Source organism: Salvia hispanica, chromosome 4, assembly GCF_029641045.1.
Source record: "Salvia hispanica isolate PSC_SH4W2 chromosome 4, Shi_PSC_v1, whole genome shotgun sequence".
In the NCBI taxonomy this organism is placed as follows: Eukaryota; Viridiplantae; Streptophyta; class Magnoliopsida; order Lamiales; family Lamiaceae; genus Salvia; species Salvia hispanica.
In genome coordinates, this window is record NC_142695.1 from 49,569,052 (window position 1) to 49,587,222 (window position 18,171).

The 18,171-nt window shown below is 39.4% G+C and overlaps 1 protein-coding gene and 2 long non-coding RNA genes across 3 annotated transcripts; 1 reads left to right on the forward strand and 2 right to left on the reverse strand.

Annotated features, from left to right (window-relative positions):
- Positions 1–6,485: 6,485 nt before the first annotated feature.
- LOC125195315 (uncharacterized) lies at positions 6,486–8,150 on the reverse strand. Its single transcript, XR_016128783.1, has 2 exons — positions 7,698–8,150; positions 6,486–7,618 (listed from the first exon to the last, which is right to left on the reverse strand). It is a non-coding gene; the product is annotated as an uncharacterized LOC125195315 (long non-coding RNA).
- Positions 8,151–9,857: 1,707 nt separating this feature from the next.
- Positions 9,858–11,430, reverse strand: LOC148929362 (uncharacterized). Its single transcript, XR_016137641.1, has 2 exons — positions 11,223–11,430; positions 9,858–10,331 (listed from the first exon to the last, which is right to left on the reverse strand). It is a non-coding gene; the product is annotated as an uncharacterized LOC148929362 (long non-coding RNA).
- Positions 11,431–15,227: 3,797 nt separating this feature from the next.
- LOC125193712 (cytochrome P450 714C2-like) lies at positions 15,228–17,415 on the forward strand. The gene is made up of 5 exons (XM_048091578.2): positions 15,228–15,625; positions 15,855–16,081; positions 16,154–16,395; positions 16,467–16,845; positions 16,925–17,415. The coding sequence occupies exons 1-5, from the start codon at positions 15,328–15,330 to the stop codon at positions 17,348–17,350; spliced, it is 1,572 nt and encodes a 523-aa protein (XP_047947535.1). The 5' UTR covers positions 15,228–15,327; the 3' UTR covers positions 17,351–17,415.
- Positions 17,416–18,171: the final 756 nt, after the last annotated feature.

Consider the following 18,171-nt stretch of genomic DNA (forward strand, 5'->3'; position numbering starts at 1 on the left):
GAGAGTTTCTTTGATAAAACCAGTCTAGACTCGTTTCCCTAGACTGTCTATTCCGAATCCTCAGCACTCACACCCGTCGCGCTCAACCAAGAAAAAGGTAACTTATTTTGTGATAAAGGATCATGAACTTTTTTTATGTATTTTGACCGGGTGTTTATTTTGGTGAAGAGAACATAAATTATTATTTTTGTGTTACATAGCGAAAATTTTGATGTTCCTTTGTAATAAATATAGAAAGAAATGTTATTACAATTATTGCCATCGCTTTCCTTGAGCGAGGGAAATGACCAGAACAAGCGAATTACGAGTAGTGATAATCTCACTGACAACGCCCATCTGACTTGAACATAACTTTTGAGGCATTTCCCGATGTCTAATAGTCGCATAGAATTAGTACGACCTAGGAGGAGCACATCACACTAGCATTCATGTCACGTTTACTTTATGCGTACGTATTTACATTGATACGATAGTCTGATCAACACACATTCGCTTGTAGATGGCGTATCCGACTGTGGAGGACATTATTATGGAGTATCTGACCTTTGTGATGTACGCTGGGGATGACCTTGGGATATTCCTGGCCCAGTTCCGCTGGTTGTGGGAGCGAGCATACCCGTTCGGCGTGACTCACTATGACGGCATTGTCAGACTTATCATGCTGCTACCCTCTGACTGGCAGGAGTGGGCCGTAGATAGGTCCCGAGACTATGTCTTCTCTGTCGCACCATACTTCGATATCATGGGTGATTTTCCCATGTTCCTAGCGGAGATTCACTCATGCTTCATACTGAATGGACAGGCCCCTCTAGGACCTTACATCTTACCCGGTGACCTTGTTCCCGTTATGGCTACAGTGGACCCAGAGTCGCCCTACCCACAGGACGGGGCGATCGCCCCACCATCGTCACCCGTTGCATTTGGGAGATGGGGGTTTGAGGCAGGACCATCCCATGCCCTGTTGGGTGAGGAGGGCACTTCCCGAGCGAGGGCACACCCAGCGCCGAGCCCACCAGGAGGAGACGCGACTGACTCCGAGGCGAGAGAGTTGCGAGCTGCAGCGGCGGAGAGACGTAGGAGGGGCAAGGCCCCAGTCTCTTCAGACGAGGATGAGGAGCAGGTGACCCCTGTGGGCACCATCCGCCTACAGCCTTTATCCATCTCCCCCGAGACACATGTTGATGCATTACTAGCGGAGGGGACTTATGGCCGCGCATTCCTGGGAGTAGCTTCGCGACAGCCATGGCCATAGAGGATAGCTCAGAGGAGGAGGCATCCGAGGAGGATCCAGACGAGGACCCAGAGTATGAGGCTACCGCCAGTACCACCAGCTCATCGACCTGACAGCCGTCTAGTTACTTATGATGTATGTACTCCCAGAAACGGATCCACTATGAGACCGTTCTGGCTTTTGCTCCATGACTAGTAGTAGTGGTAGTAGTACTTTTGGTACCACAGAAACATCTATGCGGTGTTCTGTGACTTGACACTTTCCTAGCAATCTGTTTAGTAACAGATCTACTTTTGTGACTCTATGATCAGTTGTACGAAAAAGTCCTCTATAGAGGCAATTTTCCTATAGATGCATATTTATATATGACTGTTATCGTTATCTGTTATCATTTTCAAAATTCTATGATATTTATTGTAGTAAATTATATTATGTATCAGTTTAAATTTTGAAAGAATATGTACAAGAAATTTACCAAATGATATCATGATTAATGTAGAATGACACCAAGAATAGCCGGACGACCTCGGGGGAGGCCACGAGGAACAGGGAGAGCACGTGGAGGGGAACCGCAACCGGAACAGGGCGAGTTTGAAGAGTGGCGTGTGGCAACGCCATCTCCTCCACCACCTTCTCCACCACCTCCACCTCCGCCTCCACCAGCCCCGATACAGGAAATAAGGATTGAGGAAACATTCTTAAAACAGAAGCCACCGATATTTAACGGCATGGGCGACCCCACTAAGGCCGAGACGTGGATTCGTGCACTCGAGCGCATATTTGATTTTCTGCAGTGCACAGACCGAGAACGATTGACATGTGCTTCATTCCAGCTATATGGATCAGCGGACTTTTGGTGGGACACACGCAAAAAGGCGATGACTCCGCAACAGTTGGCAGATTTGACTTGGGAAAAATTCAAGGAGATAGTTTACGAAAAGTATATTCCCAAGAGTTACAGAAAGAAAAAGGAAATGGAATTCTACAACTTAACCCAGGGACAGTTGACAGTGACAGAGTATGACCGCGCTTTCTGCGACATGTCTAGATATGGACCTGATCAAGTTGATACGGATGCGAAGATGGCTGAAAAGTTTTGCACTGGCCTTAGACCCGAAATCAGAATGGCATTGGCTAGCAACGGTGAGATGCCTTACCCAGAAGCCTTGGGACGAGCCCTTGACGTCGAAGCAGCAATGCCTGCAGAGAAAACTACACATCCACATATGCAAACCTCAAGGGACAAAAGAAAATGGGAAGGGAACCAGAGTCAGGGGGAGCAGAAGAGACCGTGGCAGGGACCACCCCGTCCACAACACCCTGCACGACAACTTACTTTTAACCCCACAGGAAACAACCGACCAAGACCCACTCCGTGTCCCAAGTGCAACAGGATCCATAATGGAGTTTGCAAGAGCGGGGAGATCACATGTTACGCTTGTGGGAGAAATGGGCACTATGCCCGATACTGTCCAAGTAAACAAGGAATGAACGCGAGGCCAAACTCATCAGCTCCACGTCAAAACTTGCGGGCTTTACAGGCAGATGTACCTGACAATCAATACCGACACCCACATCCGCAACAACCACATCGATCGAGCCTCCCAACACAGGCGAGGGCATATGCTTTGGGAGTGAAGCAGGAGAAGGGACATGGAAACTTAGCAGGTATGGGCACCTTACTAGACGTACCTGTTGTCTTGTTATTCGACACTGGTGCATCACACTCTTTCATATCTACCCCCTGCGTTGATACACTGAAACTTGTAACAAAACCAGTTGAGTCTAAAATTAGAGTATCATCACCGGTAGGAGGGATAATAGGTATCACACAGAAATGCTCAAACTTGGAAATCACCCTGGGTGACCATAAAATTTTAGCCAATGACTTGGGAGTCATGATGATGAAAGACGTCGATATCATATTAGGAATGGACTGGTTGTCCAAAAACCACGCCACTATCAAATGCAAGGAGAGGCAAATTTCGTTCCAAACCCCGGACAAAGAACCAATCCAATTCCACGGAATCACCATGGACAGACGTAAGTCCATCATCTCCGCTCTACAAGCAGCCACGTTAGTAAGAAAAGGGTGTCCCGCTTACCTTGTTTACCTGAACAAGGAAGAAACAGAAGAAAGAAGAATTGAAGATGTGGAGGTCGTGCGTGAATTCCCTGACGTGCTTCCCGACGTATTGCCAGGTCTACCCCCAGACAGACAACTAGAATTCACCATTGACCTGGAGCCCGGAGCTGCCCCAATATCGAAAGCACCATACCGGATGGCCCCTAAGGAATTGGGAGAACTCAAAATGCAACTACAGGAACTCTTAGACCTGGGATTCATCAGACCCAGTGTCTCGCCATGGGGAGCCCCTGTGCTTTTCGTCAAGAAGAAGGATGGAACCCTAAGAATGTGCATTGACTATCGGGAGCTGAACAAGCTAACACTTAAGAATAAATATCCCTTACCGAGAATAGATTACCTGTTCGACCAGCTTAAGGGAGCCAGTGTATTCTCTAAGGTGGATTTGAGATCTGGGTATCACCAGTTGAAAATCAGACCGGCGGATATACCCAAGACAGCTTTTCGCACCCGATACGGCCACTACGAGTTTGTAGTGATGCCTTTTGGCCTTACAAATTCCCCTGCAGTGTTCATGGACTTGATGAACCGTGTATTCCACCCATACCTCGACAAATTCATCTTAGTCTTCATAGATGACGTCCTTATTTACTCAAAGACTAGAGCAGAACACGAAGAGCACTTGAGGACTACCCTCGAAACATTGAGGACCGAAAGGCTCTATGCCAAGTTTAGTAAATGCGAGTTTTGGCTCAATGAAGTGAATTTTCTCGGGCATATTGTGACAGCTGACGGAATTCGAGTGGACCCAGCAAAAGTGGAAGCTGTGCAGAACTGGAAATCGCCAACAAGCCCGAATGAGATCCGAAGCTTCCTAGGCCTGGCCGGCTACTATAGAAGATTCATCGAAGGATTTTCTAAAATTGCTAGGCCAATGACACAACAACTCAAAAAGAGTATTAAATTTGTGTGGACACCAGAATGCGAGGAAAGTTTCCAGTTGCTAAAAAAGAAGCTGACAACGGCACCAGTACTGGCTGTACCAGAACCGGGGACAAGCTATGTGGTCTACACTGATGCATCGAAAAGTGGACTTGGATGCGTATTGATGCAAAATGGGAAGGTCATAGCTTATGCATCCCGACAGCTTAGGCCCCACGAGCTGAACTACCCAACTCATGACTTGGAATTGGCAGCAGTGGTACATGCACTGAAAATCTGGAGACACCACCTATATGGAGTTAGGTGTGAGATTTTTACTGATCACAAGAGTCTAAAATACTTCTTCGAGCAAAAGGATCTGAACATGCGGCAAAGGAGATGGCTCGAATTGGTGAAAGACTATGATTGCGGCATCAACTACCACCCAGGCAAGGCTAACGTGGTAGCTGATGCACTGAGTCGCAAATCTCAACAATTAACAGGCCCAATTACTCAGGAAGAGGAAATATGGCGGGAATTTGCCAAAATGAATTTGGAGATAGTGGAAGCACCAGAGACGGTGGAAGCCAGGATCGCCACCTTGGTGATAAAGCCCGATTTGAGAGAACGGATAGTGGGAGCTCAGAGACAAGATGAAACCCTAGAGGGAGTACGAGTGAAAGTACGAACATGTGACTCAAGCAGTTATAAGGAAGAAGCAGATAATGCTCTTACTTTTGAAGGAAGGTTGTGCGTGCCCGCAAATGATGAGCTCAGGGAAGAAATTTTGAGCGAAGCACACGACACCCCGTACACTGCCCACCCTGGCAGCACAAAGATGTATCAAGACTTGAAAAAGAAATTCTGGTGGGATGGTATGAAAAGGGACATAGTGTTGTTTGTTGAGAAATGTCTGGCGTGCCAACAAGTCAAAGCCCTACACCAACGACCCTACGGTAAGTTGCAGCCCTTGGAGATTCCCGAATGGAAATGGGAGCACATAGCAATGGACTTCGTGACAAGTTTGCCAAAGTCCCGACGAGGAAACACTGCCATTTGGGTAATCATCGATCGCCTTACAAAGAGCGCACATTTCATTCCTATCCCTATCACATACGGATCGGAAAAGCTAGCCCAGCTATATGTACGAGAAATTGTACGTCTACATGGAGTACCAGTGTCAATCACGTCTGACCGAGACACAAAATTTACATCGAGACTATGGAAAAGCCTGCAAAGGGAGTTGGGAACAAAGTTAAATTTCAGCACAGCATTCCACCCACAAACCGACGGACAGTCCGAGAGGACAATTCAAACTTTGGAAGATATGCTAAGGGCAGTGGTACTCGATAGAGGTGAGAATTGGGAATCCATTTTGCCACTAATAGAGTTTGCTTACAATAATAGCTATCAAGCCACCATTGACATGGCGCCATACGAGGCACTTTACGGGAGGAAGTGTAGGTCTCCACTTTATTGGGACGAAGTGGGCGAAAGGAAGGTGCTTGGCCCAGACTCGGTAAGTGAGATGATTGAAATAGTGAGGCAGATCCGAGGAAGAATCAAAGAAGCACAAGATCGACAAAAATCTTATGCCGATGCACGACGGACAGAGTTGAAATTTAGCATAGGGGATAAAGTCTTCTTGAAAGTGTCTCCATCTAAAGGAACAACTAGGTTCGGCATCAAGGGAAAACTGAAACCAAGATTTATCGGGCCCTATGAAATTCTAGAAGAAGTCGGTCCAGTAGCATATCGGCTAGCACTGCCACCGAGCTTTGGAAACGTACACAATGTGTTCCATGTCTCTCAACTTCGAAAGTACGTATTCGACCCGAAACATGTGATCCGTCATGAAGAAATTACACTCGCACCAAACCTGAGCTACGAAGAAAAACCGATAGCAATTCTAGATAGAAAGGTGCAACAACTACGAAATAAATCAATAACTACAGTGAAAGTTTTGTGGAGTCATCATGGGCAAGAAGAGGCAACGTGGGAGCTAGAAGATAAAATAAAGGAGCAATACCCCGAATTGTTTGTTTAGAAAGTCTTCAAATTTTGGGACGAAATTTCTTTTAAGGGGGGTAGAATGTAACGACCCGAAGCTTTATGATATTAATATTATTAAAATTTAGCCTCGTTATAATTAATTATACATTAGAATAGCTATGATATAAACGAATATCCCTCTTCGTAATAAATAATCAACTGTCGGGCTGTTTGGAGATCGAGCCAAGGCACACGTGAGAATAATATATGTAAATATACTAAATCCAAATGAAAGTTTGTCTAGTACATACGCGAGAAGCTCGACAAAAGCCTAATACCAAAATCCTATTCTATTACATTAGATTTGAGACATGCTACCCTCGACAACCGTTCCATAATTGAAGTATATTTTGGCAAGGAAATTTGGTAGGTTGACGAGAGACCATCACTGACTCTTGCCAAGAGTTGTTCCTACAATAGGAACTGGAAGGGGTAAGATAAGTAAAATAGTAATAAAAATCTTTAATAGATTTGATAGAAGATCAAACCCAAATCCGGATTCCAGAATGGAGTAAAAAAAAAAAAAAAAAAATACTTTACTTGATGAAGGGCTGGGATTCATTCCCACATCAAATCGAAATCCTCTGAAGGATCATACCAAGTGGGTAATTTAATGCAATGGTAAAAGATCAATGACTCGTGTTATTCCACCAAATACATGGAATACCTGGACCGTAGGATTTGCAAATGGGGATATACACTTCTGACAACACAATTAATGAAGAGTATAATTGCCATAGACAATACCCAAATATTGGCAGAGATACTAATTGCCATTGTGAGATAGGTGATAAAACAAATAAATCTTGACTGAGATGCGATCATTTAAGAGGCCTGCTACTTGCTCAAATTTAGCAAGTATATAAACCCCAACTTCATTTTCAAACCACCCATCACTATCAAATATACAACTTTCCACATAGCAACAAATCTCAGGAGGTACAAGGAATAAAAGAGAGAGAGTGCTCAGATATTCAAGCCTAGTCAAGCCGTACAACTCAACGCACCTTTCACCGACCAAGGTAAGCCCAAAGTCCTTTTCACCCCCTCTCATGCACATACATACATTCATACTCAAGATTAGAACTTCTGTAGATGCACTAGGCAACATCAATATCACATGAGCTATCACCAAGATCCACAAGTAGCATGCTAAGAACAATACTTCTCTATGCTAATGAAATAGAAGAGCTGACATAAGACAGTAAATGCACTTATCTTAGGAGATGAACCTGCCTGACCTTCGGCAGAGAGCTTCGGCACTCCGCCGTCAATATAAATAGTTCCATATCCCCGAATCAACCACCAAAATCACAACTTTCATCCACCTACATGTTTTAAACAACAAGAACTTTACACCTAAATTAATAAAGTAAAAATCTAGAACACCTAGGATAAAGTTCTTACTGATTTGGAAAGTAGAGGGTGGTTGTGGTGTTGTCGGAGAAGGGTGTCAGTAATAGCAGAGTGTGGGGAGGCTGGCCGGCGGTGTAGTAACGGCGTGGAGGAGATGTCAGGGCCGCCGCTTGTGCATGCACAGCGGCGGCAGCAATGCATTCGGAGGGGAAGGCGACGGTGGATGGGGCTGCGCGACGCGACAGCAGCCTCCGTGACGGCGGCTGACCTGAACGAGAGGGAGATCTGGAGATGACGGCGGTAGTTGTGGCTGCGTGCGGTGGTGGCGATGCATCGCCGTTCTCGCTGTGGAGACGGCGGCGGTGTGGAGTAGGCCGAGAAGGAGAGAAGAGAGGAGAGAGAGAGGGGGAGAAGCCTCCGCCGGCGACGGCGGCGGACTGCAGTGCTGGAAGTGACGGCGGCGGATGTGAGATGAAGAGGGAGTCGTTCCATTTTGTGGAGTGATTTAGGGATTTAGTGATGAAGGAGGAAAGGGAAAGCCTTTTTATATGGGTCTCTTTTATTTATTTGTCTTGGCCCTTGAAGTAATAAAATATGGAATAAGTTGGTTGTAGTGAAATGATCCCAGAAACTCTTCCGTAAACTTATTTAATTAGGCTACAATTTAATAGCTCTTAACGAAAGGGTTTTAGTTTTTTTTTTTGGAAAAAGGCATGTGTTGAGTACAACTAAACTTTTATGCATATTAATTAAATAAGTATAGTTTCTCTTAGTGAAAATCTAGCTTAAATACGTGAATTGGACATATGCCAAATTATTATGATGTGGAATTTAATAGAAGGAACATATGGTGTTAGGTGCATTCTCAAATTTCTACATTTTTTAAAAAATTTAAGAGCCCGATTTATTTATTTTTTTTCAAAAAAAAAAAGGGGGGGAGAACTCGCGAGGAGTGTAACACCGAGAAGCAAGGATTTAACGCCTAAAAATCTCGGGAAGCGTACGAGGTGAACTTTTCTATCCTACATACTAATGTGGATAAAAATAAAGTTATTTTCAAATGATTTTGAAAACTCGAACTTATGTTCGTCGCTCATTTTCAAATGATGTTGTCTTGCCATAAATGTTTTGTATGATGCCTATCTGTTGTTTACTTTGGCGTGAGGCCAAGTGATTTGTGAATCGAATTCGGGTTCAAGTGAGGGTGGTGTCCCTACTTGGACTAGTGTACACAGGAGACCTATGGCCAGAGGGCAGGTCTAGTGACCGAGGAAGGTGGCCACCTTCCCGGCACAAAAATGTTGATGTGACCGTGAGAGAACACCATCTCTACGGTACAAGATGATCAGATATGGCTAAGTACAGGAAAAGGGCCCAATGTGAATATTTTTAGTAAGCTCGGATCTTTTAAATAAAACCCCGAGTGTTACTGTGATAATGGCTTGACAATATTTTTTTTTTAAATGTATATGTGTATATTTCGGCAATGTGTTCACTGAGTACTTTTTGTACTCAGCGCTGCATGTATTTCTAAATGTGCAGGTTGAGCGGTGGCGGGGTGAAGTGAGTGCTGTTGATCCTCCAAGAATAAACTCTCGGAGGCTCATGTCTCCATACATGGAGCCGAGTTCTTTTGCTTCCGCGGTGCCTTTTTAAAGGCAACGTTTCTTTTATCTAAGACTCTGATATATTCTATTTTGTTTAAAGACCTCGTTAATTTAAATATGTACGAACAACCGCTCGAGTCTGCATGATCGTGCGTATCTTGTGTTAAGTACTGTTTCCTTCATTTCATCTTGAATATTAAAGTATCGTTTGGCTTTTATTCTTCTCATTTCCCCCACTTCTTTCCCCCTCTTCTTCTATTCCCCCCCCCCCCCCCCGTCACGGTACCCCGAGCTAGATTATCCTTAATCAGCTACGGTCGTGACACGAAGCAAAACAGAAAACAAGAAGAAAACTCAAATCCATCTAACAACTTTCTTTTCTCACTTCGAATTCAACCTCAGACGCTAAATCCACTCCGGATCCAAGCGTCCAACACAAACTCCAACCAACAGAAACACTTCATCACTTCAGATTCGAACAACAATATCCAAACAGTCAATAAACCACAGATCTATCATCAAATTCCCATATCAACACCACAATATCAAAATAAAACAGAGATCGACATAATACTTGTAAAAATAAACTTCCAACAGAGAGATCTACGTAAATCAACTTGAAATTCAACTACTAAACGCAAATCAACAAAACGAAAAGATAATAAGTATCATCAACAACCAGGTCGACTCCCAAAAGTGAAGTTCGATAGCAAAAACGAGTAAACAACTGAAATTAAGAGAAATTGTATCTTCGTCCATACTCGGACGGTGTTGCAAACGCGAAACTTCTAAGAAAGTAACCCTTCGTACCCGACTACCCCAGATCTCCCATTCCCAAGTGTGTGTAATGTGTGTGAGCTAAGAAGAGAGTGAAAAAGTGATATGATGTGCGTTGCATGCTCTTCTATATATAGGCGTTGGAGTGGGGCCCAGCGAGGTATATAAGACTTTGTTGCCCTCAGCTATTGACTCCTCCGTCACGCCTTCTTTTCTTTTAAATCCTGCTCACTTCGTTCCTTTCCTTCGCTAGACCATCTCCTTCAACACTTCCTCGATCTAGCGATTTTTCTTCACACACCTGGCTTAGGAAACGTGTTAGACCCAGCAAATTATAACGTTTTTCACATATAATCGATGCATGAAATTAGCCTTATCAAATACAAACGCTATCATGAGAAAAGATAGCAAGTGATACTCAAATTAATTGTATCTATAATTTATACAAAGTTTATACATGAATTACTTATATTTTATTAATATCATTTTGTAATACTCTTACAATATCAAAATTGCTATGCATATGTAATTGTATAAAAAAGATTATCCTTTTTTATTTTTTTAAAATATGAATTTTAAAATGACACAGATTTTTACAATATTTTATTAATCATTTATCAAAAATAAAATTTTCGGGTTAAAAGAGATTCTAATAATCTATTCTATAACTTTTAAAAGAGACTCTTCATTAAATAAGGGAAAGTTATCTTATAACAATAAATATGATGTGTTCATTCTTTTTTTAATATTAAAATTGTAATTGTTAATTGACTAGGAGATAAAATAATTATAATCTGCCAAAAGTATTTTTATGCATTAAAACCATTGGTAAATAGTGTATAACATTGTTTTAAAGCATAAAACTTACAATCAAACAAACATCACATCAACTTTTGAATATATACATGACAAAGTTTTACAAAAAAAAATAAGCAAACTTCTACATAATAAGGATTTTCCTCCTAAAAAAAGAGTAGGTTTTCCCCTAAAAGAAGAGGGGTTCCCCCCCTTCCCCAAAAAAAGGAGCAGTGCCTTTTTTAATCTCTCAATCCAAGGTTCTTATTTCTCTTCTACATTTTAGAGTAACTTTTTTTTCTCTCTCTACAATTTCTTCTTTCTAATTTTAAAATTACTGAAAATTGCACTTTGCTCCTTCATGCTTTTGTATTTTTGAATGGAAGCAAGGATTTACCTGATTTATGGAGAGTTGTTGATGGTTGAAGAACTTGGAAAGAAAATTTTGAGATGCCAAGCTAGAGAAGAAAACGAAAAAACATAGAAGGAGCAAGAAGATAGCGGCGCTGCATAAAGAAAATATTAGGTTTAAATTAGTAGTAGAATATAGTTAGTGGGCTGGGTTAGCTAAATACTATCATATATGTATTTGTTATTAGATTTGAGATAGGATAATTAATGAATCATATATGTATTATGTTATCATGTGGAATATTTATTTTGTTTTAGGAGATAGACTGTTTTATCAATTATTTAGTTAAAAAGTTTACAGATATTTATTTTATTTTATATAAATTATTAGTATTAATTATTTATTTTGTATGATTCGTAATATTAGGCTGGAATAAGAATAGATTGAGGCGCCGCTCTCACTGTGCACATTTTATGGAATACTCTATGTTCTAGGTTATTGTTTATATGTTTGTTTTACTATAAATAAAAGTGGGCTTAAATTCAATGGAGATGGACCGAATAAATTGGGCTTAAATATTTCATGAAATTGATTATTAAATTAATTGGTCGTATATTGATTATTGAAAATTGAACTTGATCAAGTTAATCAAATGGATTAGTTCAATTTAAATGCTATAGTATGTACAATGAGTGCTTTTCGATGTTTAAATCTATTTTTATTTATGTCTATATATTATTGCAATATTTTAAAATATATTTTAATTCTCAAGTTAATGTAATTTTTTATTAAATATATATAAACAAATTATTAAAAAATTCTATTATATTATGTAATTTATAATGGTAAATTATTAATAGTGTTGTTGGGTTAATGTGTAGTTTAATAAATATGTAGGTAAGATTGAAAAATTAAAATCAGTTGATGAAAATGTGTTTTAATCTTTTTTTTGTCAATAATCAATGGTTTATTTATATTGGACATGTTAATGGCTCAGTGTATATATTTGCCTTTTATTTAGGTTTTGTGCAAAGCTTCTTAAAACCATGTTAATGGCTCAATGACTCAAAATACTCAGACATGTTAATGGCTCAATGTTAATGGCTATTATATTTTATTTTATACAATAGGATTTATTTGTTGATATTTAATGTTTAATATATATCTGCTTTTCTTTTATTTTCTGTTCATTATAAATGTATTTGTTAAACTGATATTATGTTATTGGTGTTTGTCTATTATTATTTGCATATCTATTGAAGCTAGGTTTCTACTTTGATTTTTATTCTTAGAGTCGTTATATTGTACTATTTATTTATTTTTTTCGTTAGTGTGGAAAGTTGTGAATCATGGTTTTAATTTTGTGAGGAATTATTAAGAGGGTAATATAACTTGAGAGGTGTATTATTGCTAAAGTATTTTGTTTGATTTTAGTATAAGTTGATTATTGCCTTTATGGGTTGGTAGGTTAAAAGGATTTGAATTTTTTGTAGTGTATTTAAGAAAATAATTAATGAAGAGTTTAAAATTGTATTGATTTAGTGGCTGAGGGAGAATGGATAAAGAAATACAATATTACCTCTAAGTTTTCACAATTATTATGTATAAGATTTACTTTCATTTGCACTTGGGTTGTTAAATAATATATTAAGATTATACGCAATAATGAAGTGCATCTCATATTTTCAATAGGGATAATTTAGATTTTATTTTGATCGAAACCAAACGTAATTATAGGGATATACATATATATTTAAAAATGTATTCAATATTTTATACATATGTATTCTCTATTGACAACTCAGTAACTAATTACAATTGTAATTAAATGAATACGTAATTAACTACGACTGTCGTCAGCTGCGCAACGCGCTGGGGGATGCACTAACACTTTAGATTCTCTTAAGTATTGTACTCTGTTTGTACAAATTAAGTTGGTACATAACTTTTTGGTATGAAATCTTAAAATAATCTCCTTAGTCTCTTAACTAGAGAGAGTATGTTTTTCTTATAAATTTATAAGAAAATATGTATTCTTAAATATTGTACTCCCTTTGTCCCAATTAAGTTGGTACAAACTTTTGGGCACGGAGTGTGTTAAATAATTTCCTTTATTCATATCTCGCATGAATAATATGATTTACTACGAATTTTGTCAGCTGCGCAACGCGCGGGGAATATACTAGTTTCTATCCAATAAGGGTATTCAGTAACTTTCTCAGATAGGCAGATTTGACTCATTTCTGTCCAATAATGGGTGTTCAGTGACTTTGATTTAATTATGGCCAGCCCTATAGATGCTCATCGGCCCGCACTATTGAGTGCAGAAATTATCAATTTTGAAATCTTCCGAGAAGGATAAGGGCCTTTTCGGTCTTCCATATTTCCACTTGGAAGAAATAAATGTGGTCATATTTAAATGTTGATGACCCCACAATAATGAAAGTCAATTGCATTGATTGGTGTACAAGAATTGAGTGTCAGAATTTGATGTGATGAGTTGGGTTGACTACTATTATAGGCGTGATTGACTAATATTGCTCCTGTCATTTCGCACAATTTCCACCGACTGCCCAAACCCTATAGCCACGCCAACACTAAAATGTCAAATTTCACGGAGCAAATTGGTAAATCTGACACACAATTATCGATGCACCGTAGCGGAGCAGTTTTCAAATATCAAGTAGGTGGTTATAATTATATACGTCGAAAGACATGGCCAACAGTGCGGGCCCTTGGCCATATCGAGGGCTATGCATAAAAAAATTGAGAACACTGAACCATCATTATTCATATGTTCTCACAACAATTCTATCGATTTAGCAAACACCGAACGAGCCTAATAATTGAAGATGGCATTGAAACTTGCATCAAGAATTAAGGAGAGACTGTATTCTATACCCTTGAGCCCATCTCTAGAGTAGAGGGCATTTCCGTGAAATAAGGATATCAATTTATTTTAAATAAATAAAAGAGTGAATTACATATTTAGAACCTATACTTATCACGACGAACGTTTGCGGTCCCTATACTTACAAAATATCATTTGCGGTCCTTATACTTGTACTTATGCACGTTTTAAGGTTCTTTTCACTTTTTGATCTTTTTTGGACAAAAATACCCCCAAAGAAAAAATTTATACACTATTTTCTCTCTTTCATCCTCCTTCTTTCTTTTTCCTTTGTCTATAATAAAATTAGAACTAAAATTATGGGTTTGTTAATCTTCTTTCCTTGTATTATGTTAAATTGTTTGAGAAATTTAATCATATGATGATAAATTTTATATTTTCACGTCATTTTTCTTCATCACACTAGAGTATTTGTGATTATGCTTCAAATGTGGAGTATTATAATTAATGATCCCGTAAATAAAAGATTAAAAATTTGAACGACGAATTTCAACAAGTGAATATTTGAATCTAATCAATCGTAAAATGAGGAATAATAAGCGATAAATGGAATGTATGAAATTATGGTAATTTTGGTTGTGTGTATTTAGCAAGTGCGCAGCGCCCGCGACTTATGTGGGTTCTCACATCAGAAATTTCTCTTCGCAATTCTAACAAAATAATGTAAAATAAACTTCTTAGCTGAACATTTGATTTGTCTAATTTCCTTCTTCAAATATGTCTCATCTCAATTTTTGTTGTAATTATACAAGTCATTTACAAAAAGAAGAAAGAGAAATATGAAGAAGAAAGAAAAGGAGAGAAAATAGTATAATATATAAATTTGCCCTTCATTTATTTGGGGGTATTTTTGTCCTAAAAATGTCAAAAAAAGAAAAGAACTTTAAAACATGCATAAATACAAGTATAGAGACCGCAAATAATATTTTATAAGTATAGGGACCGCAAACGTGCGTCGTGATAAGTATAAGTCCTAAATATATAATTCACTCTAAATAAAAAATATCAACTTGTCACTGAAAATGGCAATCAGGTTTTAATTATGTGGGTGGGCCAGTCTGCCACTTCTCAAAGAATAGCAAGGTAGTATATAATAAAAAATGGTTCGTTTGATGGTTAATTGGTTATCAAATTTCATTTCCGGTATTGCATAATAGCAATTTTAATTTAGAAAGGGTATTTAGTTGAAATGTAGTCTGTAGATATTCCACGCTTTACAGTTTCTTCAATCACGCGACAATGGAGAAAATGATGGTCATTGCGGCACAGTTGCTGGTTTCTCTAGTTGTCGGAGCTTTGTTTATACTGATTTTAAGAATCTTCGACGCTGCAATCGCGAGACCAAGGAGATTGAGATCTGCAATCGTGAAGCAAGGGATCAGAGGGCCCGTTCCTTCTAATTTGTACGGCAACATACCTGAAATAAAACGAATTGCCGAATCTCAGAAACCGATGGAGAAAAAATCTGCACAGAAAATGGTTCATGATTGGTTCCCCGTCGTTTTCCCCCATCTCGAGCAGTGGAGAAATGAATACGGTTTTGTTTTAATTCCTCACTTTTCTGTTATGTCCCTAATAATCGCAACCGTGAAGCTGCAGTAGCAAACTAGCATCAATTTTGATCTTCTTTAACTGAAATGTCGATTTACCGGTTGTTACATGTTGAGTTACTTTCTATGATACTTAGTAATTGCTGATTACTGATGTACTATTATGGGTATTGAGCTATATGATCAAATGTGCTTTGCTAAAACTTACTATTGCAGGATCTACATTTTTGTATTCTACCGGCGCCATACAGCTGCTCTGCATTACTGATGCAGAGATGGTGAAGGAGATGAGCCTCTGCACCTCTTTGAACCTTGGCAAGCCTTCGTATTTATCAACAGAACGCGGCCCTCTACTTGGTAGGGGCATCCTCTCGTCCAATGGCCCTTATTGGGCGCATCAGAGGAAGATCATTGCACCTGAATTTTATTTAGAGAGAGTCAAGGTGCAAAAAGCCTTCGATTAGACTAATTGGAAAGCAAACTATATTGCTGATTTTATTGTTTTGTGGTGTTAGGGTATGGTGAGCTTGATGGTTGAATCCACAGAAGCGATGTTGAAAACTTGGGAGAAGAAAACGGAGGATTCAGGTGGGAAGGTGGAAATCATGGTAGATGAGGATTTTAGAAGCTTGTCAGCTGATATTATATCAAGAGCATGCTTTGGAAGAAGCTATGTGGAAGGGGAAAAGATATTCAGTAAACTTCAATCACTTCAACGAGTGATGTCAAAAGGGAGCATTGGAGTTCCGGGAATGAGGTACACACCTTCTTGTTATGTCGACTCCCCTATTTACGTTGCATGGTGAATGATGAAACAGCGATTAACAGGCACCTCCCGACTAAGCACAACAGAGAGTTATGGAGGTTGGAGCGAGAAATTGACTCGATGATACTGGGTGCTGTCAAAAGTCGCAGTAGCGATGATGATAATGATAAGAAAGACCTTCTGCAGCTGCTACTTGCTGCAGCTGAGAATGAAGGAGATGATAGCAATAACATACCTGCAGATATGACTCCAAGTAAATTTATTGTTGATAACTGCAAGAACATCTATCTTGCTGGCCACGAGACTACATCAATCTCGGCATCATGGTGCTTGATGATGCTCGCCGCCCATCCAGATTGGCAAGCTCGTGCCCGTGAAGAGGTGCTTGAAATCTGTGGTATGGGCATGCCCACAGCAGACATGCTCCGCAGCATGAAAGTGGTACATTTCTCAGTCTGTCTGTCCATCCATGATGCTCTTATGCTTCAATGAATTGTGAATTGTGATTCCATTATTGCAGCTGACTATGGTGATTCAAGAGACACTGCGGCTATACCCACCGGTAGCCTATGTGGTGAGAGAAGCCCTGCAAGATATCCATTTCAAGGGGCTCAACATACCAAGGGGGGCGAACATCCAGGTCCCTATACCTAGGATGCACCAGGACCAGGTGCTGTGGGGCTCGGACGCGCATCACTTCAAGCCGGAGAGATTTGGCAATGGAGTTTCGGGGGCCTGCAAGATCCCACAGGCTTATATGCCCTTCGGGTATGGAAGCCGCACATGTGCAGGACAACACTTCGCCATGGCTGAGTTGAAGGTCATTCTCTCACTTATCCTCTCCAAGTTTAGATGCTCTCTCTCGCCGGCATATCACCATTCACCTGTGTTTAGATTAGCCATACAGCCTCAGCATGGAGTCTCTATTCTTCTTCAGAAACTGTGATGTCTCTTTTCCCATCTTCAAAGCTTTTCCAATATAAAGTTAAATACTACATATTCAGACTTCAATGCAATTGCTAAAGGATCAAAATTTGCATCAACAAATCGACAGTTTTAAACTCAATTATAATTTAAAAACAACTCAAGCATATACAAGGCTAATTTTCACGACATTGGTGGCAAGAATATTAAGGTGCAGACTTATTTTGTAGAACTATAAGAATACTAGTATTAAGATTCCCCTTTCACCTTATACAAATACAACCCAACTATGTAGTATAATAAATGAAAAATATAGTACAGTAGTTAATATTTATTTTATGTGACATATTACTGGTTGGAGGAAATTGCACATTTCTCCTCTATTAGTATTTGGAAACGGGAATTGCACAAAATTTTATAATTCCATATGTACGCAAATTTTCAGTGATGTTAAATTGATGGTTATATATGGATTTGGAATTTTGGATCATGTGTACAAATATTTTTTCGATGAAATGAAGGAGTTTGGCCAATTTCTTTCTTTCTTCCTTTCCTGTTTTTATTAAGTTTTCGAACATTCTCTCATATTTTTAAATGCTCAAAAATACTAAAACAAAATCAATTTATAAATTACTACAAATTCTAATTATCATTCCTACAAAAGATGATTAGCTAAATATTTTCAAATTGAATGATAATACCACACGCTCTAATTAATGAAAAAGTAGTACTAGTACTTGGTGTAAGTGACGTGGCAGCATCAATGTCTGCTGTGTGTTGGCACTACAACCAAGATAGTCAGATCACGGTAATATTGTCTCACCTCTCAAACCAATGAAACGC